At 41.1% G+C, this 14107-nt stretch overlaps 1 protein-coding gene across 5 annotated transcripts in view; it reads left to right on the forward strand.

Annotated features, from left to right (window-relative positions):
• STAMBPL1 (STAM binding protein like 1) overlaps positions 1-13710 on the forward strand; it is a 55178-nt gene extending 41468 nt beyond the window's left edge. For 3 of the 5 annotated variants that reach the window (XM_055425140.2, XM_055425138.2, XM_055425139.2), the window contains 6 exons: positions 1629-2004; positions 4450-4574; positions 7111-7248; positions 10206-10318; positions 11826-11925; positions 13114-13710. In XM_055425140.2, coding sequence (XP_055281115.2) covers positions 1629-2004; positions 4450-4574; positions 7111-7248; positions 10206-10318; positions 11826-11925; positions 13114-13170 — 909 coding nt within the window. In that variant the 3' untranslated portion in view covers positions 13171-13710. The remainder of the gene's footprint in view (positions 1-1628; positions 2005-4449; positions 4575-7110; positions 7249-10205; positions 10319-11825; positions 11926-13113) is intronic. The other 2 variants (XM_055425137.2, XM_055425135.2) reach the window with 1 other exon arrangement.
• The last annotated feature ends 397 nt before the right edge of the window (positions 13711-14107 follow it).

Raw genomic sequence — 14107 nt, forward strand, 5'->3', positions numbered from 1 at the left:
CTGTGTGTTTATGTGCTTTGAAGGTTTCACTTTTACTGATTCTCAGTTCAGTCCAGTCTCGTTACTGCTGAACATGGTCACAGGCCTTGTTTACTTCCTTTGGTGTGACTGGAAGTAGGTTTGAGTGAGCTGTGTGCTTTGAATAACAGAAGGAAGGTTGAAATCAGAAGATTCCCTCCAGTGTTGATAGTGATAATTTGATTTGAACTGTGAAAGATTGGGGTTCCCAGGTGGCCTCTGGGAAAGGGTTAAAGTGGTAAAGACCCCGCCTGACCTGGGTCAGGAAGATTCCCCTGGAGGAAGGCATGGCAACCTACTCCAGTATTCCTGCTTGGAAAATCCCCATGGACAGAGGGGCCTGGTGGGCTGCAGTCCATAGTGTCACAAAGAATCAGACACGACTGAAGTGACTTAGGAAGCACACACACAAAAGATTGAAGTAATTTTGGTGGCCCAGACAGGACAACAGGAAGGGGGAGAAAAGCCTGTTAAGTTCCCCTCCCTACTCAGCGGTGTGAACGCTAGTCCCCTCTGCTCTCTGGGAGGAACAGCATCAGCAGTTGTGGTCTGCTGTTAGTGACTCCAATTACTTCATAGGCCACAACAGGATCCCAAGTATATGACAGGTAGAAATATTTGGAGGATAGCATGGCAGCCTCTATGTCTGTCATGCCATTGCTATGTCTAGACATAGACATAGCAATAAGCCTTTGCTGCAGGCAACACTCACATCACCTGCAGTCTGTTAGAATGCAGATTCTCCGGCCCCACCCCAGACCTGCTGAATGCCAGTCTGCCCTGTAACAAGACTCAGGGGATTCGTGTACATAAAGTGCTGCTTTAAACTGTGTCCCCCACCTCGCCCCTGCCTCCTATTAGCTTCCAAAGTTTAGTTTTCAACAGAATTATTTGGGAAACTTCTTAAAGATTAATTCTCTGACCTAATAAAGCCTAGATATTTTTGTTAAGGCTGGGGAGTTTGGGAATCATCATTTTTAACAAAGCTCCTATTAGTTTGTTCTGATAGAGACGATGACCCCATTCTGAGAACCACTTTTTAGGGATACCCCCTTCTCCATAAAGTCCCAGCACTATGACTTCTAGAGTCAGATGCAAAGGTTCAAGGGTGGTACTATCCCTAAGAGCTTTGAATGATGATGGCATTGTTCTCTCTGGCGCTGTCTGATATGGGAGCCACTAACCTGTGGTACTTAACACATGGCTAGAGAGACTGGGGGACTGAATTTCAGATTTCAATAGTCACATGTAGCTACTATACTGGACAGTGCAGTCTAGGGTAATATGACCATTTTGTGAAATGGTCTGGTCAGCCAGGATATGCAGATAGTCCTGACTTTGATTTTCTAGTATTTAAAAGCACAGGAGGATGGAGGGAACTTGATTATCCTGGCTCATCTCTAGTAAAATATGAGTGGACTCCAAATTGCTCCTGAAATCAGATTAAGGGGCTTTTGCCACTGTTATATATTTCTCTGGTGGTCTCGGGTGTCCCTGTGGGCATGTGGGAGTATCTAGCTGTGTCTGCTGGAAGATTGAAAGCATCTGCTTCCACTTTGATGTTTCTGGCCTGGAAACTAACCTTTTCCTGTGGCAACCACATTTTCTAGAACAAATACAAAGCTGAAATCCTCAAAAAACTGGAGCATCAAAGGTTGATTGAGGCGGAAAGGAAGAGGATTGCCCAGATGCGCCAGCAGCAACTGGAGTCAGAGCAGTTTTCGATTTTTGAAGATCAGCTCAAGAAGCAGGAATTAGCCCGGAGTCAGGAATTAGCCCGGAGTCAGCTGCGAAGCCAGGAAACGCCGGCACTGTCAGAGCAGATCGATGGCAGTGCTTTGTCCTGCTTTTCCACACACCAGAACAATTCCCTGCTGAATGTACTTGCAGATCAGTCTAATAAAAGTGACGCAACCAGTTATGCTGGCCACTCACCTCCCGTCAACAGGGCCTTAAAACCAGCTGCCACTCTAAGTGCTGTTCAGAGTAAGTGATACACGCCCACAAGACATGGAATCACCTCTTTTTTGGTTTGTTTTTCATTTTCTTTAATTTATTTGTTTTTAATTGGAAGATAATTGCTTTACAATATTGTGTTGGTTTCTGACATATATCAGTGTGAATCAGCCATCGGCATACATATGGCCCCGGTTCTTGAGCCCCCTTCCTACCTCCCACCCCATCCCACCCCTCTTGGTTGTCATAGAGCACCAAATCTGAGCTTTGTGGCTCATACAGCAAATTTCCCCTGGCTATCTAATTTTACATATGGTAATGCATGTGTTTCAGTGCTGCTGTCTCAATTTGTCACATCCTCTCCTTCCCCTCACTGGGTCCACAGCTCTGTTCACTATGGAACCATATTTCTGTGATATCTGGGCAGGGTCTACTCATTTCATCATGAGCCGTGGTAGTTCCTTTGTATGATGTGGTGTGAATGACTGTGTCATCTGCCTTTTGCTATATGTAAGCTTAACATTCAGGAAATGTGATTTGCCCCCTGATAGAGCAGAGACTCGGAGAAGGCAATGGCAGCCCACTCCAGTACTTGCCTGGAAAATCCCATGAGCGGAGGAACCTGGTAGGCTGCAGTCCATGGGGTTGCTAAGAGTCGGACACGACTGAGCGACTTCACTTTCACTTTTCACTTTCATGCCTTGGAGAAGGAAATGGCAACCCACTCCAGTGTTCTTGCCTGGAGAATCCCAGGGACAGGGGAGCCTGGTGGGCTGCCATCTGGGGGGTCGCACAGAGTCAGACACGACTGAAGCGACTTAGCAGCAGCAGCAGAGTAGACACTGCATAATAAACAAGATTATATTTGATTATAGTACAAATATTTCAGAAGAGAAAAATTCTGAGCATTTTTTTCATTAATGTATTTTAATCAAGAAACAAATCCTAAAAGGTAAATACTTAACACTGGAGAAGAAGGAAGATGCTGGCAAACTTATTTGTCCAGAACTTTGCCTAGTCATTAAATGTAAATATTTAGCATTTCCCTGGCCCAGGAGGATCCGCACACATGGATGGTTAACCTCCCAGTGGATTATGTGTCTCTGCCAAGAATTAGTGCTGCTTGGGACTGTTACATCAGTGCTGGCAGGTTTCCAAACCAAATGGGAAAATTTCCCAGCAAACACTGTCAGATGGAGTTTGTATTTCTTTTTATTTGGAAAGACACAATAAGCAGTCATGCTATAAATTACTGCCAGTTATTTCTGAAAACGTGCTATTACTTAATGATGACCAACTTCCATAAGATAAAAGCAACACATGGCAAACACAAAAAAAATATCCTAAGGCTTATAGATATGCAGATGACACTACCCTTATGGCAGAAAGTGAAGAGGAACTCAAAAGCCTCTTGATGAGAGTGAAAGAGGAGAGTGAAAATGTTGGCTTGAAGCTCAACATTCAGAAAATAAAGATCGTGGCATCTGGTCCCATCACTTCATGGGAGAAATAGATGGGAAAACAGTGGAAGCAGTGTCAGACTTTATTTTTTGGGGCTCCAAAATCACTGCGGATGCTGATTGCAGCCATGAAATTAAAAGACGCTTACTCCTTGGAAGGAAAGTTATGACCAACCTAGATAGTATATTAAAAAGCAGAGACATTACTTTGCCAACCAAGGTCCATCTAGTCAAGGCTATGGTTTTTCCCGTGGTCATGTATGGATGTGAGAGTTGGACTGTGAAGAAAGCTGATCGCCGAAGAATTGATGCTTTTGAACTGTGGTGCTGGAGAGGACTCTTGAGAGTCCCTTGGACTGCAAGGAGATCCAACCAGTCCATTCTAAAGGAGATCAATCCTGGGTGTTCATTGGAAAGACTGATGCTAAAGCTGAAACTCCAATACTTTGGCCACCTCATTTGACGAGTTGACTTATTGGAAAAGACTTTGATGCTGGGAAGGATTGGGGGCGGGAGGAGAAGGGGACAACAGAGAATGAGATGGCTGGATGGCATCACCGACTCTGTGGACATGAGTTTGAGTGAACTCTGGGAGTTGGTGATGGACAGGGAGGCCTGGCATGCTGTGATTCATGGGGTCGCAAAGAGTCGGACACGACTGTGCGACTGAACCGAACTGAACTGAACTGAAGGCTTATAGAAGATGAGATGTATTGTTTGCAGCCTCTGCACTTTGTGCCAAGTGAAAACAACACACGTGCGTGTGAACAGTTGATCTAAGACCCCAAGATGTAAAAGCGTTTGTACCTTCCCACTTACATATAGATAATCTATATGCAAAGGGTAAGTCTACCTTCCTTCTGGTCATTGTTCACTTTTATAAGTTTTAAAATAAAATGCAGGAAGGGGAGCACCAGATAATTTCATTTTTAGATTTTATATTTACCTGTAGTCACTTTAGGGATGGGATGTAAGTTTTGTTTTTTTAGATTTTTCTCCCTTTTCTGTTTCTTAGATTTAGTGGTTGAAGGACTGAGATGTGTCGTTTTATCAAGAGATCTTTGTCACAGATTTCTGCTGCTGGCAGAATCCAATACAGTGAGAGGAATAGAAACCTGTGGAATACTCTGCGGGAAGCTGGTATGGACTGTGTTTCATGTCTTCTCTGCACAGGATACTGTCAATAGAACTGGCTTTCTTGTGATAAGTTGAGCAGAACAAAAACATCCTCAGTGTCATTATGAAATAACCTGTATATAGATTAATGTGATAAAACTACTGTCATTAATGGAATTATCCTTCTAGAAAATGGATTGTAGAATCTCAGGGAGGCTATAAAGTTTGTTGTAAAGAACTAATCACACTGTAAATTAAGTCTTTGTTTAGAAAAAGGGGGGTTTTCAGATTTCCAGAACTGTCTAGTTTTCTCAATCAGATTTCCCTTCCAATTGTTAGTTTCGCATGCATTCCTATAATTAACTCAACTTGCTTGTATCTGTGGCAGTGATAATCTTGCCACCCTTTTTCAGATATGTGAAGAATAAAGGTAGGGTGTTGTTTTCTTTAAAGCACTAGTTTCAGCAAACCGCAATCACATAGCACCGGTCATATTTAAGTATGGAAGATTTTATCAGAAACAAGTGATGAAAGACAATGTCAAACTAGAAGGAGATAAAAGAGAGAAGATGCGTATATTTTTCTACTTCAAGAAAAATATACTCTCTTTGGGGTATCAGTTTATATTTCTGAATCCAGGCACATTTTCACTCCTGAACATTTACTTGAGGACTGTTATTTAATGATATGTTTCATTCAACACATATTCTCCTACTGTAGTCCAGTGTTGCATCATCACGGTTTCCTCCAGGGCAGAGGAAGCAGAGAAGATAAGCACAGAATAACCTGTCATTTCCTCCCCACAGCTGCCTTCTTTGCCCTGCAGGGGGCAGTATGCTACGGATGGTCCATATGGTCCCCAAGACCACGTGTTGTACTTACTTTGATTGATTCATTCATTCTTCACTCATCCCTTCATCAAACAAATATTCACAGGCCCTGCCCTAGGTGTTGGCATTCAGAAGCCTGCAGCAGCCACAGTCTTGCCACATGCTACCTGTAAAAGAACCAGACAGATGGTTAATTATAAATGGGGCTGGGTGCTCTCAGTGGAAGTGTAGGGTATTGTGGGAAGGTGTATAGGGGAGGGTCAAGAAGGGCTTCCCTTGGGACTTCCCTGGTGGTCCAGTGGCTAAGACTCTGTACTCCCAATGCAAGGGGCTGGGTTCGATCCCCGGACAAGGAGCTAGATCCTGCATGCAGCAACTAAGACCCAGTGCAGCCAAATTAAAATAAATAAATGATTTTTAAAATTAAAAAAAAAAAAGAAGAAGGGCTTCCCTTGAAAGGTAATATTTACATTACGTATGTTTAGAATACATAAAGTTAGCCATGAAAGGAGGGGCTGGGGTGGAGGGAAGTGTTATAATCAAGGCCAAAGGAATAGTGCCCAGTTTGCAGAAGCGTCCTGAGAGCAGAGACAGGATGGTGCTGTGGAAGGAGGGATCGCTCCTCACTGCACAAACATCTCTTATCTGAGGATCCTTCACTACAAGCCTCTTCCTTTCAACTCTTTATCTTTTACCTAAGGGGATCAAGGAGGGGAAGGGGGTCACAGAGGATGAGATGTTTGGATGGTATCACCAACTCAGTTGGAGAAGGCAGTGGCAGCCCACTCCAGTACTCTTGCCTGGAAATTCCCATGGATGGGGGAGCCTGGTGGGCTGCAGTCCAGGGGTCGCTAAGAGTTGGATACGACTGAGCAACTTCACTTTCACTTTTCGCTTTCATGCATTGGAGAAGGAAATGGCAACCCACTCCAGTGCTCTTGCCTGGAGAGTCCCAGGGACGGGGGAGCCTGGTGGGCTGCTGTCTATGGGGTCGCACAGAGTCGGACACGACTGAAGCGACTTAGCAGCAGCAGCAGCAACCGACTCAATGGACATGAGTTTGAGCAAACTGTGAGAGATAGTGAAGGATAGGAAGGCCTGGCATGCCACAGTCCATGGGGTCGCAAAGAGTCGGACGTGATTTAATGACTGAACGACAACAAAGGGATAAAAGATTTTTTTCTTTCCCCTCTGTCTAATTGCCTATCCAAAACAGTGTCTTAATTATGGAAAATCCCTGTGAATCCCTCCCCCCAATAGTAAAGAAAGTCGTACGTCTTAAGGTGAAATTAAATAATAAGAAAGACCATCAACCTTCACAAACCATTAGAAATTGTCCTTCAATAAAACCACAAAATTATTTAATTACCATCTCCCCTTCCAGAGAAACCTGCTGCTATTTTATTCTGATTTTTCTATGACAATTCTAATGCAGCATTTTACTTACTATCTAAACTTCCAGGGACCAGCCCAGGATACTGATTCTTATTTATGATACATTTCTCTGTTGTGAAAATGGGTTTCAAGTGCCAAACAGTTGACTCTCGAAGTTTTCGGTAAATGATCCGTTTTCAAGTCTGGGCCTTTGTTTTTGAATTGTGATGTGGGTGGGAGGAGGCTGATGTAAGTGGTGGGTACTTTCTAGTCTCATTAAAACATTACACTTCCTACTCAGGCTTTTTTTTTTTTCTGTCAGGTGTTTATTATTCTCTTTGCTCTTTGTTTTTCAGACACATAATGAATTTGCTATTACCCACTTAATAGTGCCAAAGCAGTCTGCGGGACCAGACTATTGTGATGTGGAGAATGTAGAAGAATTATTCAGTGTTCAGGATCAACATGATCTCCTCACTCTGGGGTGGATCCATGTACGTTCGACCTTTTGGGTTTTAGGTTGTTGTTTGTGTGTGTGGTGTGTGTGTGTGTGGCTTTTTGCCTCCTGGAGAAATTTCAGCTTAATCGAAATGATTTATTATTTTTAATTTTTCCAAGTGCAGTAAATGTCATCATATTAAAGCATTTTCTTCAATGTGAGGCAATGTATAAATCTGTCAAATCTGGATTTGGAGAGAGCTATTATAAGTATGCTTTTTTTCCTACCATTCCAAGTCAAAAGAGAAACTTTTGGAAGTCAGATTGGCTTGTCTTGATGATTTTATGTCGTCTGATGGAGGCCTAGGCAGATTTTTATCTGTCTAATGTGATTAGACAATTATTAATATTCCTTTTGCATTGGCTGTGGGTCTAAAGTAGATTAAGAAAATTTCTGAAAATGTTTCTTTTAAACAATGTTTGTATTTGTCAAATAGGGACCATACACTCCATTGTATAAATACTTCCCCTACAAGCCACAGATATTTGTGCCATTGCACATATAGCCATGGACTGGGACCAAAAATTTGTGTCCCAACATTTACCAAGTCACCATAGAAGCAGGACAGGGCTTACAAATCAAAAAGACATGAGTTTAAATATCAGCTCTGCTAAGAATTCACTGTGGAGAAGGCAATGGCAACCCACTCCAGTACTCTTGCCTGGAAAATCCCATGGGCGGTGGAGCCCGGTAGGCTGCAGTCCATGGGGTTGCAAAGAGTCAGACACGGACATGACTGAGCGACTTCACTTTCACTTTTCGCTTTCATGCATTGGAAAAGGAAATGGCAACCCACTCCAATGTTCTTGCCTGGAGAATCCCAGGGACGGGGAAGCCTGATGGGCTGCCACCTATGGAGTCGCACAGAGTTGGACACGACTGAAGCGACTTAGCAAGAATCCACTGTAGGAATGTTGGCAAGTGATTTAAGCAATCTCAGCATCAGCTTTTCTTCCATAAAATAGGGACATAATAATGGACTTCATATGTCAGTGAATTTCTCAACACATTTTCTTCTAGGGACCCAGAATATTGAAGTGATTGTTACCGGTGATGATATGGTACTTTTGCAATCCATGGTTTCCCTATTCGGTGAACATTTTTCCATCCAGTCTCACACTGGGCCTGGGGTAGGAACTAGTCGTCTCACCGAAGACTGAGAAGGAGCCGTCTTTTATTTTGCTTGCTTTATAGAGAAGTATTTGTAGTGGAAAGACACACATCCACGTCTACACACACACCCCTCAACATACACATACACACACACAGTCACCAAGCTTCCGGTGTTCTGTAATTCAGGAGAGCAGAGGAGACTGCAGTCCTGTCATCACGTGTAAATTACTATGTGCCCTTGGTAAGGACTCCTAGCCTCCTGTTTCCAGGTTCCCTCATTGATCCAGTGGGGCTACTGACTGCATTCTCTCATGCCTTCACTAAAGGCTTGGGATTTGGGACTTCCCTGGTGGTACAGTGGATAAAATTCGCCTGCCAATGAAGGCGACCTGGGTTCGATCCCTGGTCTGGGAAGATCCCACATGTTGCCAAGTAACTGAGCCCGTGCACCACAGCTGCTGAGCCCAAGCTCCAGATCCTGCGAACCGCGACTGCTAAGCCTGAGCGCCACAACTACTGAATCCCTCAGGCCTAGAGCCTGTGTTCCACACAAAGAGAAGCCACCACAATGAGAAGACTGCACACGGCAATGAAAGAAAGCCTGCGTGCAGCAAGGAAGACCCAGTGCAGCCAAAAAAATAAAGATTTGAGTTTAAAAGTTAAGATCATTTCTATTCTTCAGTTGATCTAGGTCTTTGCAGAGCAAGAGTTATTTTTTCTTTGCACACATGTATCTGTCTGTAAATAGGTATCAATGGATTTTACCTTAATGCTGCTAAATAAAGAGGAGTTTTTAAATATTGCATTTCTTCAAAAAATCACAGTTATATGTAAAGACATGAAGCAATTTTTATGGGTCTGTGCCCTTGAGTTAATAATAACAACATTAAAATAACAATAACAGCAATAACAGCAATCATAACAGCTAATGCCCAGCTTACTTGGCACTGTTCTATGTATTTTACATTGGTTGTCTCATTTAATTTTCGTAGTAATCCCATGAAGAAAATTATTATCATCGTTATTTTATAACTGATGACATAGGTATGAGGTTGTTAAAGAATTTTTGCAGTGTCTTACAACTAGTAAGTGAGGAAGCCAGGACCCAGCATGAATACAACCTTGGATTCATGATTTAAGTGGTCACATTCCTTTTCGAAAGTGGTTGGAGTTTATTGTGAACTTAAAAATTATTATGAATGCATGTATTTTTTACAGTCAAATATAGACTTCTGATTTGCCTCTCATAAACACTTCCATATATAGCCAAAACCCAGAAGATAGTTCTTTTAATTTATAATCTCCCCTTTCCTCTCATCATGCAAGATGAGTGCCAAACATCTTCAACAGCTCCGAGAATTCCTTTCTCTTATTGTAGGGGGTGGAGATCCATGAAAGGACACCAACATAGTGGGATTATATTTAGCAAGAAGTTTCCTGCAGTCGAGGTTCTGTTTCTTGTAGGCAAGTTACTTAAAGGAACCTCAGGATCTTTATACATAAAACTGAGATGTTAATAATAAGTATCTCCCAGATGAGTTGCAATGATTAAATGAGGATCTATTTAAAGCCTCTGGCAAATCTCCAGTTTTATCTTTCCCAATAAGCAGAAAGTATATAAACACTCCCGAGAGTCTCTTTTCAAAGTCATAGTTAATCCATAGACGTATGAAGGGAAGGATTGTGTCAGTAAGACATTTTTCAAAATCCTTATTTGATTAATGGTGGTAAAAAAAAGATAAAGCAAATAGCTAGAGTTTTTTCTTGGAATGGGCTCTGGTTTTGGCTAAGAGTTATCTGTTACTTGTTCAATAAGATTGTCCTCTTTTCTTTTTATAGACACATCCAACCCAAACTGCATTCTTATCCAGTGTTGATCTCCACACGCACTGTTCTTATCAGCTCATGTTGCCAGAGGCCATTGCCATCGTCTGTTCACCAAAGCATAAAGAGTAAGTGTCACTCGAGCGGGTTTAAGGTTTCATCTGGGGCTGCTGGGTTCGAGTGTGTCCACACACCAGGTTGAAGCTGTTGGATAAGCAGGTACACCATGCCCTTAGGAGAAAGAGATTGGTTCCTGCTGGCTTACAAATATGTGTAGCTCTGCAGTCTTTTGCTTTTTAAGATCTTTTCCATGGTACAGTTACCATGGAATTCTTTCTTTAGTTAATGTGACCTTGAAGTGGATAAACCAGATGTTGTTTCAGTTTGCCATTTGGGATCTTAGTTTTGTTGTATGATTTCTTTTGTGAGAAGATGTCCAGCTCAGGGAATTCCCTGGTGGTCCAGTGGTTAGGACTCCACACTTCCATTCGTGGGGGCATGAGTTCGATCCCTGGTCAGGGAACTAAGATCCTTTTGCCACACAGTGTGACCAATAAAAAAGAAAGAAAGAAAATTTCCAGATTTAGCTTAATTATCTCCAAAATCTTCTTAAGTCTTGGGGACAATGATTATTGCAGCACAGTTATGAGCGGAGGAGTCAGCCGTTGGAATCCCAGTTTGATTAGCGACCACTGTGAGCCTCAGTCTTGTCAGATCCCTGATACCTGCCCATCACGGATTAATGTGAAGGTGAACCTAGATGACAGTTTATGTAAAGGGCTTAGCATGGTGCCTGGAACCATAGCCAGCACTCAATACGTATTTGCTGTGACTGTATAAATATTACTTATACCTTAGAAATGCTGCAGATTCAGTTCCAGACCACCACAATAAAGCAACCAACACAAGTCACATGAATGTTTTGGTTTCCCAGTGCACAGAAAACTTTGGTTCACACTGTAGTCTATTACGTGTGCAATAGCATTATGTCTAAACAACTGTACATACCTTAAATTAAAAAAAAATATTGCACAGAAATGCTATCATCTGAGTCTTCACCAAGTCAGAGTAGTAACAGCAAAGATGACTGATCATGCTTTTCCATAACAAATACAATAATGAAAAAATTTGAAGTACCGTGAGAATTACCAAAATGTGACAGAGAGATTTGAAGTGAGCAGATGCTGTTGGGAAAATGGCTCCAGTAGACTTGCTTCGTGAAAAGTTGTCACAATTCTTCAATTTGTAAAAAATGCAATATCATTAAAGGGCTGTAAGTGAAGTGCAATAAAATGAGTATGCTGGTCATTTTATGTATGACGGCATACATGATCAATAGAGGATAGAAATATCCGTCACTTGTAATTTCTTCCCGTGGGGTCTTGGCTTTTCCTCTGAGGTCTCCCACTGCCCCGTTACCATCCTTTGGGTGCTTGGCATTAGCATTGGTCTCTCCAGTCTTCCTCTAGGCTGCCAACACAATATTGATTTTTTTTAAAAAAAATGTAAAGTTTATAGTTTGTAGTTTCTTTGTCCATTCCATTTGAGGAATATGTATGCATGTGCCATTCAAATAAAACATCTGCAAAGCTCAGATGATCCTTAATTTTTGTACCTTTTTTCCCTAAAATTTAGCACCGGCATCTTCAGGCTCACTGACGCTGGCATGCTTGAGGTTTCCGCTTGTAAAAAGAAGGGCTTTCATCCACACACCAAGGACCCTAGGCTGTTCAGTGTGAGTAGATAGACAATGTTGATTATTTTCTGTACACAGTATTTACTTATCACCCCTTCCTTTTTTGAAAAATTGAAATATAGCTGATGTAATATGTTAGTTTCAGTTGTTCAATATAGTAACATTTTCATACCTTATGAAATGATCACCAGGGTAAGTCCCCATGCTAAATTATTAGAATATTATTGACCATATTTCTTATGCTGTATATTACACCCCTGTGGCTTAAAAAGATGTGGCGTTGTATATGTACACACACACACATGCACACAATGAAATACTATTCAGTCATAAAAAATAAAATCTTGTCATTTGCAACAACATGGATGAATCTGTAGGGTATTATGCTAAGTGAAATAAATCATACAGAGAAAGACAAATACCATATGATTTCCCTTATATGTGGAATCTTAAAAACAGAAACAAAACAGAATAATAGATACAGGGAACAAATGTGGTTGACAGAGGGTAGGGGGTGGGCAGGGTGAACTAGATGAAGATTAAGAGGTATCAATCTCCAGTTATAAAACAAATAAGCCTCTGTTTTTTAAGAGGGAAATAGTAGCAGTATGATGTAGGATAAAACCCTTTATTGCTTAGTTGAGAATTTTCTTATCTCAAAAACTTAATCAAAATCTTTGTATTTCCTTCTGATGTCTTGTCATTATTATTTTATTTACAAAGGAAAGAGTATTTCTGTAGCAGAGTTGATTACATATAAAGTTTCCTTTCCATCACTGTATATAATAGTTTTCTTTGGAGTCCCCAAAAGCAAGCAGTTATTAAAGAAAATGAGATTAAATGTGTCTTGAATTATTTCTGCTTGATACAACCATATTAGTTTTTCATAACAGTTCAATGAAAACTATAATCCTGTTTTTTGATGAGCTTCATGTCAACTCCAGAGTAACATTATCTGAATGCATCTTTTTCTGTTTGCTTGGCTGTTTCCTGTCTGAGGCATCAGAGAAACATGATTTTGAAGTTAGAATTTATTTAACATGAAAACTACTTGGCACCTTCTGTAAATATTTTCTTGCTGTTGAAAATGAGTATATATGCTTATGTTTGTTCTGAGTGGAAATATTTTTCAAAACTAGGAACATTTTTAAATCAGGAAATTCATACTCCTCCTCTAGAGAGAATCATGTTAAACATTATGAGCTAAAGCCAGTCTTTCTTTCCTAGGTATGCAGACATGTGTTGGTGAAAGACATAAAGATAATCGTGCTGGATCTGAGGTGATACGTTCTGAAGATTAGCACCCTCCTCGCCAGACACTTACCCGTGGACCCGTGGTTGCCAGATTTTCTTAAGATGTTTCCAGAAATGACTGATATTTTATATTTATACATTTTAGATCAGAGAGTTTGATATTTATTACTTTTGCACATTTTGACGCTTTATTTTTGGGTTGCTTTGTCTTAAAAGTGGTTACAGTGGAGTTGCCAGTACCTATTAATGTGCCTGAATACTATGACCACATAATAAATTGTGCTGCAAACAAAGTGTCTGGTTTTAAACTTATTTTTTGGATGTATAGTTGATGTACAGTATTATATAAGTTTCAGGTGTACAACATAGTGATTCGTAGTTTTTTAAAGTTATACTGTCTGGTATTTTAAAAGATCTCTGCATGAGTTTTCAGAGCTTCAGATGTTTCACTATTTTTTTCCCCCTGTAAAATGCAGTTCCAAACAAGAAATTCTGAGTACCAGGTGATCTCTAAGACAGGCCTTCTGTTTCTGCAACTTTTCCCTGTGGGTGGTCAAGAAGAGTGTGAGAAGAAATACAACTGCAGACAGTTGAGTCCATCCTGTGATTTTCAGTGCCAGGGAATCCTGGCTCAGATTCTGCAGTCAATCTTAGTGTAGGAGACCAGAGCCTCAGCTACTTACTATCCAGGGGTCAGGTGTCAGAGGGCCTGAGATAACCTGTGATTCATGAACTTGATTTAGAGGACTAAGAGCAGAGACACTTGAGAGAGGAATAAAAAAGGCTCAGATGGAAGCATAAAACCTATTTCTGTGAAAGTCAGTGGGGTGACAGGAAGAAGAAATGAGGCGTAGGAAATCCTGATCATTCTCAACCAAAAAGAAGAAATAAAATCATTTGGAAAGAACGTTTGTAATTAAAAGTGTCTATATAAACCAAGGCACAGGGAATAGGAAAAAAAATATGT

This window comes from Moschus berezovskii, chromosome 12, assembly GCF_049115385.1.
Source record: "Moschus berezovskii isolate FMDL1 chromosome 12, NW_MosBer_1.0, whole genome shotgun sequence".
NCBI lineage: Eukaryota > Metazoa > Chordata > Mammalia > Artiodactyla > Moschidae > Moschus > Moschus berezovskii.